Source organism: Dama dama, chromosome 16, assembly GCF_033118175.1.
Source record: "Dama dama isolate Ldn47 chromosome 16, ASM3311817v1, whole genome shotgun sequence".
NCBI classification, from domain to species: domain Eukaryota; kingdom Metazoa; phylum Chordata; class Mammalia; order Artiodactyla; family Cervidae; genus Dama; species Dama dama.
The window spans coordinates 3009813-3026446 of record NC_083696.1 but is presented as its reverse complement, the minus strand read 5'-3'; the positions used below and the strand labels follow the sequence as shown (position 1 = coordinate 3026446).

Sequence of the window (16634 nt, the reverse complement as noted above, 5' to 3'; positions counted from 1 at the left end):
TCTTTTCTCCAGCTGCGGCGAGCAGGGCGCCACTCCCCAGCTGCAGCACGTGGGATTCTCACTGCGCTGGCTTCTCTCGTCATGGAGCACAGGCTTTGGGGGACGTGGACTTCAGGAGCTGCAGTTCCCGGGCTCTGGGGCACAGGCTCAGCTGCTCCGTGGCATGTGGGATCCTCCCGGGTCAGGGGTCAAAACCATGTCCCCTACACTGGCAAGTGGATTCTTCGCCACTGAGCCCCCAGGGAAGACCTTCAGTCTGGCCTTTGCTGTGAGCACTTCTCTTACCAAGATTGCTTTAGAAACGTCATGTTCAACGAGAACAGGAATACTCCCTTGCAGGTGGACGTGGACCAGTTTCTGCCAGTTCCCTAGCTGACATCGAGGTCCTCTCCTATTTTTCATTTTATAAAAGAAACATCTTTGTGCATACAGCTCTTTCTGCACTGAAATTATCTCCTCCAGAAAGGCTCTGAGAAGTGGGATTCCCAGGAAAAGGAGGCTGTGCGTGCAGCTGAAAAAGCTGGTGTCTGCAGCAGGGGGGTGACCAGATGAAATGACAAAGGCAAACAAAAAAACAAGGCTCGGGACACAGCTGGGGACAGGGTTCCGCTGCCCCCGCGCGGCCCCGCACTGCTCGAGAGGAGCACGTGAGCCCAGACTTCAGAAATGAACAACTGTATGTTTAAAGTATTTCTGAACTCTGGAACTTGCAGGCTGGGAGGAACTCTTTGAAGAAACAAATGGGTGGCTGAAGAAAAAAACAAACCTTCAGTAGCTGTACTGGAAAAATGAGACTATAATTAAACAGCACCCACACGTACCATTTCCAAGACTACTCCTAAAAGGAAACGTTCCCGAACACCACGGCGCAGAGGAGAAGATCACAGGACAGACACACACGTGCTTCTCATCTTGTGGCTCCCTCTGCACCCTGCACCATGCGGGGCAGGGCGCTCAGGCTCCCAGAATGGGCCCTGAGGGCAGTTCCTTGGCACCCACGTCTCCCTCAGGCGCCAAGACAACCCCATGAGCCAGGGTCAGGCTCTCTGTTTACAGTAACGATGAGAAATCCAGGGGGTAGAATGTTTCCACCCTCCCAGTTCACACTGCATTTACTTCACCACGCGTTCAGGTAAGCCAGGGAGATGGAGACGCTCTCACAGCCGCCTGCCCACTCTACAGGTCCCAGACAGCCAAACAACATCACGACGTGTGCGTCACAGCTCCCACTGTTCTTCAGAAGTCCAGGGACTTCGCAGGACAGCGTATGCCTGGTCCAGGGCAGGCTTAAGCATTCTGGGTTGCCCGACGGTAAACTCTTCTCAAAACCAGCAGAAAACTCTCCTTGATTCCTAACAAAGCCCAAAACCACAGAAGGAGCCGATGACCTGGATGCCGCCAGCAACCCTAGGTTCCCTTCTTCAGATCAGAGACCCTTTGGGGAGCCTGTAATAACTCAACAGTTGTATTCCACTCACTTCCCTTCCACCACAGAGTTCTTTAAAACCAAATGACAGACCGTTTTGGTGGGACTTGCAGGGAGGTGGCCGGTATGATTCACTGAATTCTTGGTGCAATCTGCCTTCACGCAGTGACAGGGTACCACCTGTCCGGCTCTTCCAGAAGCTTAGGAAGCATGTCATGGAAAACTGCTCCCATCTCTCAGGCAAATCTCACTGCTACACCTGAAAAGCTGTATGTGGCAGTGGAAGGGTCCCATCCTTCCACATAGAGAGACATCTAGCTATCCGCTAACACATCTGAACAAGGGTGAGAAGGCAATGCAGGACCGGCTTGTAACGGGCGGACCCACTGCAGTCTCCTCCTTGCACTGACCCCTCTGTAGGCGGTCACTGGCCACCACGTGAGAAGTCACTTGGGAAAACAGTCCTCCCTAGCTCCACACCCATCGATCGTCCAAGTTTAAGCTCCAATATCAGAGTCTGGCATCTCCTACGTGACCCAAACGCTTCTTTCCTTCCGTCTCACCGGTAATTCATATTAAATATTTACAGCTCTCCCAGGCGCCTGCACCCGATGCTGAGGACATAGATATGAACGAGGGGCCTGCCCCCAACAGGTTCACAGCTGAGTGGGGACCATGGACCCAAAAGATGATTCCACCACAGCGCCATGACGAAGCACATGGGATGCTGTCAGGGGGCCGGGGGGCCAAGCCGCACCCGGCCTGGACCAGCAGAGAGTTCAGGGGAGGTGACAACTGGTCTAGATCTCTGAGGCAGGAGAGAGAACTGTTTTATGGAGATAAGGAGAGGCTCGAGGGCCAGGCAGAGGGCAGATTTCAGGACTACTCAGGAGCACTCCACGGATACTCTAACGGATAGCCTGGCTCACGAAGCCAACCAGAGCTGGCATGCCCCCACCCCCACTACCCACCCATGAACCCACCCAACACGCGGGGCTGAGCTCCCGCGTCCTTCCCTCCTGGAAGCCTCCCCATCAGAGCCCACAGGTGCCCCCTCCAAGCTCAAGGACGCGTGCCAGACAGAGGCGGGCGGCCTTTCACCCACGGGTACCCCAGATCAGGTCCGTACCGTGTAAGACCCCCAGCAGCAGCAGGTCCTGACCGGGCACTGCACGTCTGGCCCTTTCCTAGGTCGGGAGGCCAGGACAGGACAAGACCGCCCCCCACGCCCCCGCCCCGCAACTTCCAGGAGCTCCTGCTCTAAAGAAGCAAAATACGCCCCCAGAAGTCACCGCTGTCCCCTGCTGAGCTCCCCCTACTGGCCGGGTGGGACACCAGCCGCTTTCATAATCTTGAATCCTCCCAGAGCTCTTAAGGATGCACGCTACCACGCTGCTTCTTGGGTGCTACCAGTTAAATATCATAAAAGAAAGAGCAAGGATATGCACAAAGACTCCAATCCATCGGTCCTTCATCACAGCCCTAAACTGGAGACAACCTAAATGTTCCCTGAATGGGGAATGATTAATTACAGAGCCTTCACAGGAAAGAACGCTCTGCAGCCCCTAAAACTTACAATGTAGCTTAACATTTATCCTGTATACTTGAACAAAGGGAGAGGCTGCAAACTGTCCTACTTCCACCCAAAACACACACATGGATAAAAGAGGTCTGGAAAGCATACACTCCAGGGTGTTCATGTTTTGCTGTATAAATGATGCAATTACAGGAGCATTCGCTTATCTGTTATTCCACAATAAACGAGTACTGCTTTGTATTAATAATAAAAAAAAAGACTATATTTAAATTTTTTAAGAACTCATGCTATGCAACTACCACAAATATAAAATTACTTTATGGTGGGCTCGTTTCATAATTCAGGAGCCAGACTCTTCAGATGGCAGCCCAGAAAGACCCACCGCGGCTACATATCATTCTCTAAGAAAAAGGGCTGCAGAGAGGTTCCTGAGACCTTTCTGCCTTTCGTCGAGGAGAATTAAGCATTGTGTTTGTGTTCTCTGTTAGGCCCGAAACGCTTCTGCTTCCTCTGGAAGCAGAAACCCATAGGAAACAAGTGAGATAGATCTCCTTGGGCTTGTCAAGGTAAATAACTAAAAAATAAATCAAGGGGAGGTGAAAGTTGCAGGAGGGCGGGTGTCTGGTGCCAGAGGCACTTCCTCCCGGCCTCCTGCTCCCAGGCAGAGGGCTGGGAGGAAGGAGGGAGACAGACAGACAGGGCCTCGGGCCAGGGAGACACAGCTCTATCTTGAGGACCCACTGATCACTCCGACAGCAAAATGGAAGCTAGCTTATTTGCAAAGTCTTAGCCAGAAGACAGGCGATTTCGTGTAAGCTGGGAATAGTCAAGTGTTCCTGCGCTCTGGCCCTACGGGGTCCTGAGAGCTGGCAGTAGACAATGGGCCTGGGACGTGCCTAAGGTGTTGGGCCCTTTTTAGAAATGGAGAAAACAACACTTCCTGGGCCCAGAAGGCAAACTACCCCGCATCCTATCTCGGCATCTCACTGAACCCCGCATCCTATCTCGGCATCTCACTGAACACGTGGACCCTTGTGAACCACCTGTGTGTCTGCACGAAGGCAAAAAGACTGGGTCAGGTCGAGGCTCCTCCCTGGTAAGGCCGAGCTCCTCACGGAAACCACCTATCCTGAGAGTGAGCCCCCAGCTCACAAGTACAGGACTCAGCGCTCAGGACTCCAGGCGAGCCAAGAGCACCGTGCAAGGCCTCCATCCTGGACCTAACTGGACCCAACGGCTCACGAAGGAAAGCCTCCGATTTTGGGCAGAGAGCAGTCGTGACCTGACTGTGTGAAGACCACTCTGACCACAGCAGAAACGGACTCCTTCGGGCCCAGGGTGGATGCACAGAGGCTAGGGCAGAGGGGGCCACAGCCAGCCCAAAGAGCAGCAGGCAGTCAGCCAGAGCCTCGGCGGCCGTTAGACAGTAGGGCTGGCTGACCTGGAACACATACTGAAGGCAGGATTCAGAGGGGCACCCGGGGTGGGGGGGGGGGGGGGGCGGGAGAACTGACTCTGAATGGTGTCCACCGAGGAGTCAGGGAGGGGAGTTCCCCAAGGAGGAGGTGCCAACCACATCCCCGCTCCTCTCAAGATTATCAGTGAGGTATGCGTGTGTGTTTACATGTATGTATGTGTCGACCTAGAGAGAGAGAATGATAGACTACACACGGCAGAACTTCATGGCAAACAGATGGGAAAACAGTGGGAACAGTGGCTGACTTTATTTTGGGGGGCTCCAAAATCACTGCAGATGGTGACTGCAGCCATGAAATAGAAAGACGCTTACTCCTTGGAAGGAAAGTTATGACCAACCTAGACAATATATTAAAAAGCAAAGACATTACTTTGTCAACAAAGGTCCATCTAGTCAAGGTTATAGTTTTTCCAGTGGTCATGTATGGATGTGAGAGTTGGACTATAAAGAAAGCTGAGTGCCGAAGAATTGATGCTTTTGAACTGTGATGTTGGAGAAGACTCTTGAGAGTCCCTTGGACTGCAAGGAGATCCAACCAGTCCATCCTAAAGGAGATCAGTACTGGATGTTCATTGGAAGGACTGATGTTGAAGCTGAAACTACAATACTTTGGCCACGATGCGAAGAGCTGACTCATTTGAAAAGACCCTGATGCGAGGAAAGATAGAGGGCGGGAGGAGAAGGGGACGACAGAAGATGAGATGGTTAGATGGCATCACCGACTCAATGGACATGGGTTTGGGTGGACTCTGGGGGTTGGTGATGGACAGGGAAGCCTGGTGTGCTGTGGTCCATGGGGTTGCTAAGAGTCGGACACGACTGAGCGACTGAACTGAACTATATGAATGATGTCTGCTGTAGTCTCAAAAAAATGCAAATTATTATTTTTGAATTGTAATGCAAGAACACCTATTAAAGTACCTAGCACATAGCAAATGTTTGGCAAAGGTTTTCTTTCATCCTTCCTCAGACCATCTCTGATGCTTAAATATGTTTTTAACCCGTTAAAGTTTGGGTTTTCTTGTTTGCTTTGTTTGTCTGCTGCTGCCAGCATTTAAGATCCGTGAGTCTTTACCTGTCAAACCTGGGTTTCTATCTTCTCTTGAAGATTCAGAGGAACTGGCAACCACGTGGCCATGCCTTCCCAGCCTGGCCCCTGAGGCCCCTCCAGGGGACCCCGGGTCTGGGACAGGGCAGACTGCCAACCACAGGGCAGTGGCCGCCGGCAGGAAGCGGCCAGTGGGGTTCTGCCGTCACCCCGCCAGGGCAGGGGGCGGAAGGGGGGGGTCAAAGAGCCAGCTCCCCCCAGGCCCCTCCGAGGGGTGCTGGACCGGTGCCTGGCCCACCCGAGGACTCGCAGGCCGCGCCTCACTCACCCTTGAGAAACAGCCTCTCCAGCCGCCCCAGCAGCTCCGCGCACTGGTGCAGCTGCTCCTGGAAGCCCTCGGCCACGCAGCGGTCCACGTCGCTGGCCTGCAGCAGCTCCTCAAACGCCTGGATCATGGTGTTCACGTGCTGACGATAGACGACGCAGATGCTGCGGCTGTCCTTTATCTGCTGTCGCTGAAGGGAGAGTTCCCTGGCTTGGGCCTGAACTAACGCATCGTACCTGATACAGGAGGGAAAAGGAAACGCTGGCACCCGTTTCAGAACTGAATTTCTGTGACCTTCACACTAATTGGAAAACTGACAAAGCAGGATTCTGAAAAGCCCGCAGCCGTACAAGTATCTATACTTTCAGAACAACCTCAACTACGCAAGGTTGCGACTCTTTCAATTTCAAAACAGCCAACAAACGCTGCAACAGAGGTTCTTCTCAATACTTTTAACCTTTATGACGCCCCCAATTAAAGTACAGATTGGCAAGGGCTCGGGAGGACAATTAAGTCTCCACTCACTGTTTAAAAACACCGCCCGGAATTTATAGAAACGAGCGCACCAACGGGCAGGGGACCCAGCACAAATTCGCAGGAAGAACAAAAAGGAAACTGTAAGGCGGGAAGACAAAAACAGGAGTCTCTGCTCTCGAGGGAAGGGTCACAAGATGATTATAATCATGACTACCATTCACAGAGGAACTATGACCTGTCAGCCACGGACGTAGGTGTTTTTTGTAAGTTATCCATTCCTCACAATCTCCTAACAAATGCATGAATATCTCCCTTTACAGGAGAGAAAACTGCCTCTTAGAGACGGCAAAGTCAGTGAAACGGTGAAGGTTTGTGACTCAAATAGGGTTCCGCCTTCAAAGCCTAACTAAACTCGGCATCACAGCCTCCAGGCACCCCATCTGTCTTTTCCCGTGCAAACCTGCAAGTATCCGTCAACACCGGGAAAAGCAGAAGCGGAGGAAACCCTGGCTCTGTCTTCTCTCCTTACCGACTGTGGCCGCAAGACGCTGCCCCCAGAGTGGCCGGGCAGAGACCCTGACCCTCCGCTTCACTACATTCCTTGAAAGGATGGCCAGTGACCACCTTTGAGCCCAGGTGAGCGCCAAGTGGTCACGTGACCACAACCTGCAGACGGGGCCAGTTTAACGAACGAGAAGAAACCCAGGCATTGGCGCGGGGCACCGCGGGTGGACCAGCCCGCTCCGCCAACCCTCCCAGGCCGCCTTCTCGGTCGCACACCTCCTCGTCTACAAACACACGGTCTAAGATCACCTCCCTCTCAGGTGACTGCGAGGACTCAGCTAGAACGGTGCAAAACCTGCGGTCTGACACCACCGCCTTTCGACAAACACCAGCTGCCCTCAATCACACCGTGTGGGAAGCCTGGAAAAATGCACTCTGGCTCCTGACAGTTCCGAACAACGTGTCCGTCTCAAATTAGTGACGAGTGAAGGTCAACTGTAGAAATGATCCCATGTTTGTCATATCTCATGAAGCAAACTGTGTATCTCTACACCCATAAAACATATCTTCCCGACCCAAGAATTCTTCTCTTTCAACACAGGCTTATTTCTCTGAGATGACCTTAAAGGGTAGAGATATGGAAAATATTTATTTTCTTTCCACCCTGCCTAGGACAGCAGTTTCAGTGTCACCACCCCCCAACCCTCCCCTGCAGGACAGTAAAAGCCATTAATTAACAGGGTCAGGAGTAAACACTGCCATTTAGCAAATGTACCATAACTCACCAGGTGACTGGTCTAAAACCTTCACCCGCATCCCAGACCCGAGGAGAAGACCTGCTCGGCCAACTTCAGAAGGCGCAGGCCGAGCCCATACACCGCCAGCTTCTGTGGCCTCGCGTGTCGCGTCCCCAAAGGCCTAGCTGCCTTATTGTCACTGCTGTGCAGTTGCTAAGTCATGTCCGACTGTTTGAGACCCCACGGGCTGCAGCACACCAGGCTTCCCTGTCCTCCAGTATCTCCTGGAGTTTGCTCAAATTCAGGTCCACTGAGTTGGTGATGTGATCTCACCATCTCGTCCTCTGCCGCCCCCTGCTCCTTTTGCCTTCAATTCTTCCCAGCACCAGGGTCTTTTCCAAGGAGCAACTGCCTCGGCCGGGCCGTGAAGGATTCCCTGGCACCCCCTTTCCAGTTCAGGGGCGCTCGCCTGGTGGCAACGTTGGGGAACTGCAGGCTTACCCATGGGAGAAGGCAGCGGTGGGACATACCTGGAGGGCGAGAGGTCTCTGATCTTATTCTGCAGGTTATGGATTCCACCGAAAAGTTCCATGTTCAAATTCTGCTCCTTCTGCAGCTCATACTCCTGGCCCACCAGCTGCTGTCCGAGGCTCTCCAGCGTCCCGCCGTCCACCATCTTTGGGGCCAGGGGGTGGAGGATCTTCACGTGTTTCACGTAACGGACCTGGCGCAAACTCGAGAAGGTCATTTCTTCCTCGTCGGCACTGCCCTTGGACTTGCTCAAGCCGTCCTGGGCCCCTTCCGTCCCACACAAGACCGTGATGACAGCCTCACTGAACCGGGAGTGCTTCTGCAGCTGCAGGATGAAGCTCCGGTAGCCCTCGAGCTCCGTCTCCAGGTCACAGAGTCTCCGTTCCAAGTTTTCTTTATCGTCTGAGCTATCAGTGTTCTCCAGCGGGTCGGTCCCAGCCACGCTGACCTTCGTGGAAAACTGACTGTTGGCACTCAAGTTTGTAGCTGCTGACGGGGGGCCTGGGAAGTCTTCAGAGGGGTTCCCGTCAGCTGGTGGCAAGACGGCAGGGTCATCTGGCTGGTAAACTTCAGGGCCTGAAAATCAAACCACGTTCACGTCAGTCTCTCCACTGCTGCAATCCAGCCCCCTGCCCCGGCTCACAACCCCGCCGAGCAGAGACACTGCGGAGCCTCCTCCAAACCCCTCTGGCTCCAGTCCTTCCCTCTTCCCTCTCAATTCAGCCTCCTCCTCAGAGCGACTGTGCTAAAGAGTGAATTCCACCATGATAACCACCCACCCCCACCTATAACTCACCCACCCCCCACCATCTGGAGGATTAAATCCAAACTTCTCACGGTATCTGAGGCCCTCCGTGACCGGGTTCCAGGCAACCTTTGCAGGGACACGCTCAGCCACCGCCTACGCAGACCCCCTACTAAAGTAACCATCGCTCCCTGCCCAGCAGGCTGCTCGCGCCTCCCCGCTTCGCACGTGCTGTCCCCCCTTGGCCGCCTACTTTACTCCCTCCCAACGAGCTCCTGCTCATCCTTCAACACCCAAATCTGACTGTCCTTCCTCTGTGAGCCCACGTTAAAACTATGCAGAACAGTCACTCCCCACCGCGCTTCCACGGCACCTGATACGCAACACCCACAACAGGCGTTATCACATGCCGGGCGCCAGCACAGGACGGACATCTGGCTTCCTCACTTATTCACACAGCAGTTAGTTGCTGGCTGCCCCTCCCTTACTGGACTGCGTGCTCCTTCCCCGCAGGAACTGGCCTTTCATCTCCGCGTGCTCAGTGCCTTGTACAGCACCCAGCCCGGCCCAGACGTGAAGGAAGGGCTGACAAACACTGGAGAAATAATGAAGTCACATCAGAGACGAGCAGGTCTAAAATCCACGGCAGATGAGAGTCATCACCTCATTTCCATGTCTACCAGCTTCTGGGAGACACCACGAGGTCTCCTACAGCGAGGAGTCATTTGGCTGACTCATAATCCTGCCAGGAAACATCTCCTTACAGTTGGTTTAAATCCCCATGTTTGTGGCCAAACTCCTGTGGGAGGCACAGTGGTGCTGCAGAAGAAATCACAGCTTTGAAGACAGAGAGAAGAGGGCTCACACCCAGCTTGGCTCCTTGCTGGCTGCATGGACTTAGGTGAGAACTCACTGCCCAGAGCTTCGGTCTCCCCACAGGGATCTCATTTGTTGTTGTAAGGCTTCAAGCTCAGGCCTAAGTCTAGAGCATCTGTCCTTAACCACATGCCACACTGCCTGCTGTCCAAGGGAAAGCTCAGCTCAGTACAAGCAGCTGTCTGAAAACGTAAGAGGCAGCAGAATATAGGAGAAAAATCCATCTCTGAAATTCACCAGATCTGGTTTCACACTAAGGGTCTAACCGCTTAATGGCTGTGTGACTTTAGGCAAGCGCCTTAGCCTCTCTGAGCCTCAGAGGCTTCCTCTGCAAAGTGGAGAGAGCACCACGTATTCTGCTTTTGTCTTCAGTGTCCAATGGGACAGTATCTGCAAAAAGGCTAAATGCCTGGCACGTAGTAGTGAAGGAGACCAACCAACATGAACATGCTTTGCTTTCCTGAAGGTGTTCAAAGATGGGAGAGGACGTCTACTCCAGGAGACACGTGAGCAAAGGCTGGTGGACTCGGGGAAACATGGGCAAGGCAGCAGGATACATCGGCTGAGATGACCGAGGAGACCACGCAGAAGGAAAGGCACACCCCACCCTTGCCAGGCCGGCTATTCCAATTTCTGGGTCCTGCAGCTGCCCCGCGTGGCTTTAAGCCCATTCTTGTCTCTGCTCACGATGCAAATACCATAAAATAAACTTGGGAATTTTAGAAAGCCACTGCTACGTGACCTCAAGGAAGCATTCCTACCAGAGCCTTTTTACTGCACAAAATGTGTTATAATCACTAGCTCTGAGGGCCTTCAGGGTGGAGACCATGTCATTCACCTCTGCTTCTCCAGTGTCTGGCCCAGCGACTGGGGCAGAGAAGGGACTTGGGGAGTCCTGCTGGCTGAACGTGTATGAGAGAGACAGAGGGAGAAAGCCTAACAAGGCTTTTTTCCTATGAGTCACACTCCAAGGAAAAGAAATAGCTTTGCTCTACCAACCTCCTGATAATGGAATTTCATGGCAGGAAGTGATGTTCACTCAGGGGAATAAAGATCAGTTCTGATGACTTTCAGTAAGTAATCGTGAGGCAAAGACAAATGGAAGCCCCGTACAAATGTCCTTTTGTGATACAGACTGTGGCCACCTCTGCTGCTTAGACATGCACATATACACACAAACACATGCTCATAGCTAGGAAGTATCATCCTCACGTTCCCACTTACACAACCAGTTTAAACTCGGCTCCTTGCACCTCCTTTAGACACTTGATACTCAAAATTCTGACTTCAGAAATGCCCCTCATCTACAGCATTTTGTGACTTCACAGGGGCAAGGGCTGACTTCTGAGCACCTGGGCCAGTACATAGCGAGCCTCACAGCCCAGCATCAGCACGGCCACGCGGCTCTGCAGTCTCTGCTCAGGAGCTCTTGATAAGGTTCCAAAGCAGGATTTTTTTTTCATTTAAAAATCACTGCAGAGCAGTATTCACAGTAGCCAAAGCAAGGAGAAAACCTACATGTCTGTCGGCAGACGGGTAAAGAAGACGTGGTGCGTATACACAATGGAACACGACGCAGCCGTGAAAGGAACGAAAGGCCGCCGCTGGCGGCAACATGGGCACAGCTGAAGATTATCACCCTGAGTGAGTGAGTCAGAAAGACGGACGGACACCCGGTGATGGCACTCATACGTGGAATCCAAAATGCAGCAGAAATGAACCGATCTGCGAAACAGAAAGACTCGCAGGCAGAGAACAGACCCGTGGGTGCCAGGGAGGAGGGGCAGGGAGCGGGCTGGACGGGGAGCTCGGGGCTGAGGATGCAAACTGTGGCATTCAGAGTGGATCAACACAAGGTCCTGAGTGCAACACGGGGAACTGCACCCCGTATTCTGTGATAAACCACAACGGAAAAGAATGTAACAAAGGATGTTTCTGTGCATAACTGAATCTCTTTGCCATCCAGTAGAGGCCCCCAGGGCCACTGATTTACACTATAGGGAACACCGAAGATCCAGACCTCCCTACAATTCAGCTAAGGGGCACTCGATTACCCGGGAGAGAGGCTTTCTCCTCAAAGCCCAGGGCCCTAGGAAGCCCGTGAGCATGTCATCAGCACCCTGACTGGAGGCCTCGGGAAGCGTACGCCACTGGGAATGGGGCCCACAGCCCAGGGTCTCCCCAGAGCCTGGGCAGGGCTGTGTCCGCTGAGGCTGAAAAGTGCAGAAAAGTGTCAGACAAACGGACTGTCCGCTCAGACAGACACCTAGCCAGCCATGACTTGCCCACCTACCTACCAGCCGAGTGGCCCTGGACCAGTTCTCTTTCAAAACCCCAACCTGCCTCCTCCTGTGTTAACGGGGACAGTGAAGATGCCCTAAGATGCCCGCTGCGGGGCTAAGTCCTCATTTATACATGAAACCCCCAAACGGTGCCTGGCACACCGCAGTAGGCACCAAGGACGAATGCTGACCGGGCTCGTGGGCGGCCTGCGGATCGCTGTCCCGTTCCTTGTCTCTCCAGATGCGGGGCGTAGCTTCCAGTCCTTCCTGCTTTCCGGGGCGGTCCTGGTAGGCTGCCCCCACAAGACGCTGGGCTACAGGCATCCGCAGAGAGAGAGAGCAAAGTAAAACTCTGGGCTTGAAACTTAGCCAAGCAACTACGAAGAACACAAAGATACAACAGGGAGAATAAAAACACTGGGGAGGCCAAATGCAATTTATAAGATAAAATTAATCTATCGAGCTGCCATAACAGGACATAAAAAGCATAAATATACTGCAGCTTGTCTGAAATGGTTTAAGCCCAGGCTCTCAAAAAACCATGAGTGAGAAAATGAATTCTACAGACTTATGCCCACCCTTCCCAAGAAGCGACGAAAAACCATGAGTGAGAAAATGAATTCTACAGACTTATGCCCATCCTTCCCAAGAAGAGAGGCCCCCAGGGCCCGCCGGGCAGCTGCCGAAGTAGCACCTGGCCGAGGCACCCCCGGGCCTCAGCAAGAAATCAGAACGTCATTCAGGGCAAATGGCAAGCCCCGGGCCAGGTGCCAGGACCCTTGTGACTCAGCGCGTCTCCTTCCTCCCCAGGGCGGCCCCACTCCCGCCGCCCCTGATGCACTTAATTATGTGTCCCAGCTCCCCTGGACAGGTTACCCTCAGAAGGCAGGGACTGCCTCTCCTTCCCTTCTCTCCTCCACTGCGTGCAGGCAGCCAGAAACAGCAGGTGCCTGGAGAACGTTCCCTGACTGTGTGAATAGATGCCTGTGCGGATGGGTAGGTGGGTGGATGGACAGATGGATGGATGGACGAAGGACTCTGGGAAAGGAAGGGGGGAAGGAAGAGCCATCCTACCAAAGGCCTACTTCAACGGAGGCCAATCTTAAAACCTCAACTGTGCTAAAGCCAAGACACTGCTGTTTTGTCGCTAAGTCACAACTTTTGCGACCCCATGGACTGTAGCCCTCCAGGCCCCTCGTCCATGGGACTCTCCAGGCAAGAATACTGGAGTGGGTTGCCACTGCCTTCTCCAGGGGATCTTCCCAACCCAGGGGTCAAACCCAGTCTCCTGCATTGGGAGGTGGATTCTTTACCACTGAGCCACCTGGGAAGCCTCAAACCCAAGAGAAACTAAAATCAAATGGAAGATACTGTTGGCTACAGATCATCATAAAATCCACACACGCAGTATCGTACCCGAGGCTCTGGGACACACTGGGGGTAAAGTAGAGGCTCTGAAACCAGGCAGCGAGTTCCCACCTGGGCTGGGATGCCAGCCCACAGTGTGACCGGAGCCAAGCCCCTTTATCTCTGAAACGGCTGCCTCAGCCATCAGGTGGGAGCAACGAGTGTGCCCGCTCACAGGACCGGGAGGAGGACTCAGTGAGACCACGTGTGTAACGTGGACAGCGCGGCTCAGGCGGTGAGGGGCGCTCATTGGACTGTATTTGCTGCCACAGGCAGGCAGAGGCCCCCGGCCCCCTCCCAGCCCTGAACCGCGCGGGGGCAACCGTCCACGTCGGCCTGCAGGGTCCCTTGGCAAACACTGCTTCTCCAGCAGGCTCTCCAAGAGTGGGTGCATCTTTCCTTCCGCCCTTGTACCGTGGGCCTAGAAACGCTGAGTGCCTTTGCTCACCTCTGAAACTTCCAGACGGTCTCTCTTCTCTAAGAACTCTGGCTTTGCAGCTCATGCTATGAGATTACCCCACTGCTGACCCCGCCTTCCTGCAGACGTTGCGGTTGTTCAGTCAGTCATGTCCGACTCTGTGACCCCATGGACTGCAGCACCTCTGGCTTCCCTCTCCTTTACCATCTCCCAGAGTTCATTCAAACTCATGTCCATCGAGTCACTGATGCCATCCAACCGTCTCATCCTCTGTCATCCCATTCTCCTCCTGCCTTCTATCTTTCCCAGCATCAGGATCTTTTCCCAATGAGTCCACTGTTCACATCAGGTGGCCAAAGTATTGGAGCTTCAGATTCAGCATCAGTTCTTCCAATGAACATTCAAGGTTGATTTCTTTCAGGATGGACTGGTTTGATCTCTTTGCAGTCTAAGGGACTCTCAAGAGTCTTCTCCAACACCATAGTTCGAAAGCATCAATTCTTCAGCACTCAGCCTTCTTTATAGCCCAACTCTCACATCCACACATGACCAGTGGAAAAACCATAGCTTTGACTAGACGGACCTTTGTCGGCAAAGTAATGTCTCTGCTTTTTAATATGCTGTCTAGGTTTGTCATAGCTTTTCTTCCAAGGAGCAAGTGCTGCTCACAGTGTATTTTCTTCCTCCCCCTGTGATATATAAGCTGGACCCAGGCTGGGTCTCTTACGTTCACCATCTCTCTGGTGCCCGGCACACAGGAGGATCCGATACGTCCCTTCTGATTAACTACATAAAAGATCACTGTTCTTGCTACTGTGTGCTGGTGTCATCCGCTCACAGCAGAAGTTCAAAATCAGGAGCCAGCACAAGTGCTCCTAGGCTTCAGGAACACTCTGAAGATGACGGATGCTGCTGCACGCGCTCCCCTGCTTGCTCTGTGAGAGGGCCCTCAGCTTTCCTCAGTCTCAAAGGGGCAACGTGTCCACACACCACTGTCTTGGGCTGGGGACCGTCCTGGGGTCTCCCTCTGAGTCTAGGGGTCTCAGCCCAAGACTCTGTACCCCAAGGGCTATCTGGGGAGCTCCCAGGAGGGCAGAGACAGCAGGTTCCAAGGGAGTAGGGAGGCAGGTAAATTCTAGAAGCCATAAGGTCAGCAGAGTTTGCAATTAACCCTGAAGAACCCAAACAATTGTGACCCAGCCTTTCAGAGAATGCTGCAAAGACGACTGAGGCCTCCACAGATGGTGCCGGTGGAGGGGGGATGGGGTGGAGAAAAACAACCCAGATTCAAGTCACGCCACGACTGGAGCCCTCGAGACAATCTCAAGTGAAGGGAGCGTGACCTTGCAAGGCCTGGGAGCACGACCCGTCCCCCTCCACCCCTCCAGAACACAGGAAAACAATGGATGTGCTTTCCTGACTGTGTCCCCTTGACTGTGTATTTGTCAAGTCAAGATCAGTCACTGCAACTCAGGAAATTTATCCTCCAACCTATTGCAATTCCAAACAACACGGCTGACATTTTGGGCCGTGCTGTCGGGCCGTCCATCTTCTCGCAGAGGACACGTTTTCGTTGGGGCTTACCTTTCGGGAGCGCTTCCTCTGGCGCTGGCCGCCCCTCTGTCATTGCTTCCACCAGAATTAACTTCTGGTGAAGCTGCTTGTTGCGGATTTTCAGCTCCTTCAGCTCCCCCTGCAGCTTCAGGAGCTCGGCCTGCAGGTGGGCCACCACCTCCTGGGAGGCAGGGGGCCGGCACACGCTTCCCAGCGATTGCGATGGTTTTATCAGGACAGGCAGGCGCGACTTCTTCGCATCCTGAAAGCACACCCGGGTGAACAATGACCGCACCTCGCCTGGCCGTACAGTCGACCCGCTCGTGCTGACCTCAGACAACAGGATCAAAGCGGCTGTCGGGCCACAGCCTCTGTGCTTACCCCCAGCCCACAGAGCTTGTGTCTCAGCAGGTCCCCCTTCTGAACCCCTCAGCCTCCAGAGGTCCCCCCCTCTGACTGACAAGGGCCAAGCTCATCCCCCTCGACACCCTCTGGTGCCGGCCTGCCGTCTTCTGCATGTTCCAGACGCTTTCTGTACGGCAACCTTTTCCCAACACAATCTTCTGGGCAACATTCCCCAGAAGGAGCTTCTGGGAAAGCTCCTCATCTGTGTCCTCATTTCCCATCCTTTCTTTAACCCAAGACAACATGCCTCCCCTGCCAGGCCACGAGAACCACCCTTACTGAGGTTTTCGGGACTACATGGCCCTAGCCCCATGGCCATTTCTCAGGCCCGCGGCTCCTGACCCGCCCACCCTATACGTGCCCTCCCAAGTCAACCAAAAGCTCAGCTCTCTGATTCCATCACCCCAAGCCCCCGCCCCACAGACCCGTGCCGACAGCCTCTGCCTGCGGACTCACGGCAGCCTCCACTTGCTGCACAGCCCCAAACCTGGGGGTCTACGGGCATCACCCACCTTCATCACGCACCAGCTTCCACTAATTCCAACTCCCAGGTTGTCTGAATTCTTTTGCCTCTTCTCATCCTCCATGGCCACCACCCAACTCCAAGACGCTGTGAGCACTCACCCAGGCCACCGCGACAGCCTCGCCAGGGGCCTTCCCACACTCATTCCTGCCCTTCTAACCCACGGGCCATACTGCACCGAAGCAGGCAACCCCTCCTCCTGCTTAAGACTGACTTAATCACTCCCCAGTTCCCATGTGACAAAGCCCACAGGCTGGGGCTGACCGCGGACCGAGTGACCCACCAGCGCTCCCCCACGCCCCCACGCCCCAGCCACAGGGGCCCTCTGCCGCTTCCTCAGAGTGCTCGGTTCCCTCCACTCA

The 16634-nt window shown here is 53.9% G+C and overlaps 1 protein-coding gene across 4 annotated transcripts in view; it reads right to left on the bottom strand.

Moving 5' to 3' along the window:
* The window catches only part of CDK5RAP2 (CDK5 regulatory subunit associated protein 2), a 176535-nt gene that overhangs the window by 36018 nt on the left and 123883 nt on the right, over positions 1 to 16634 (bottom strand). For 3 of the 4 annotated variants that reach the window (XM_061163293.1, XM_061163294.1, XM_061163296.1), the window contains 4 exons: positions 15375 to 15606; positions 12157 to 12279; positions 8062 to 8638; positions 5817 to 6049 (listed from right to left, as the gene is read on the bottom strand). In XM_061163293.1, the coding sequence (XP_061019276.1) occupies positions 5817 to 6049; positions 8062 to 8638; positions 12157 to 12279; positions 15375 to 15606 (1165 nt within the window). The remainder of the gene's footprint in view (positions 1 to 5816; positions 6050 to 8061; positions 8639 to 12156; positions 12280 to 15374; positions 15607 to 16634) is intronic. The other variant, XM_061163297.1, reaches the window with a different exon arrangement.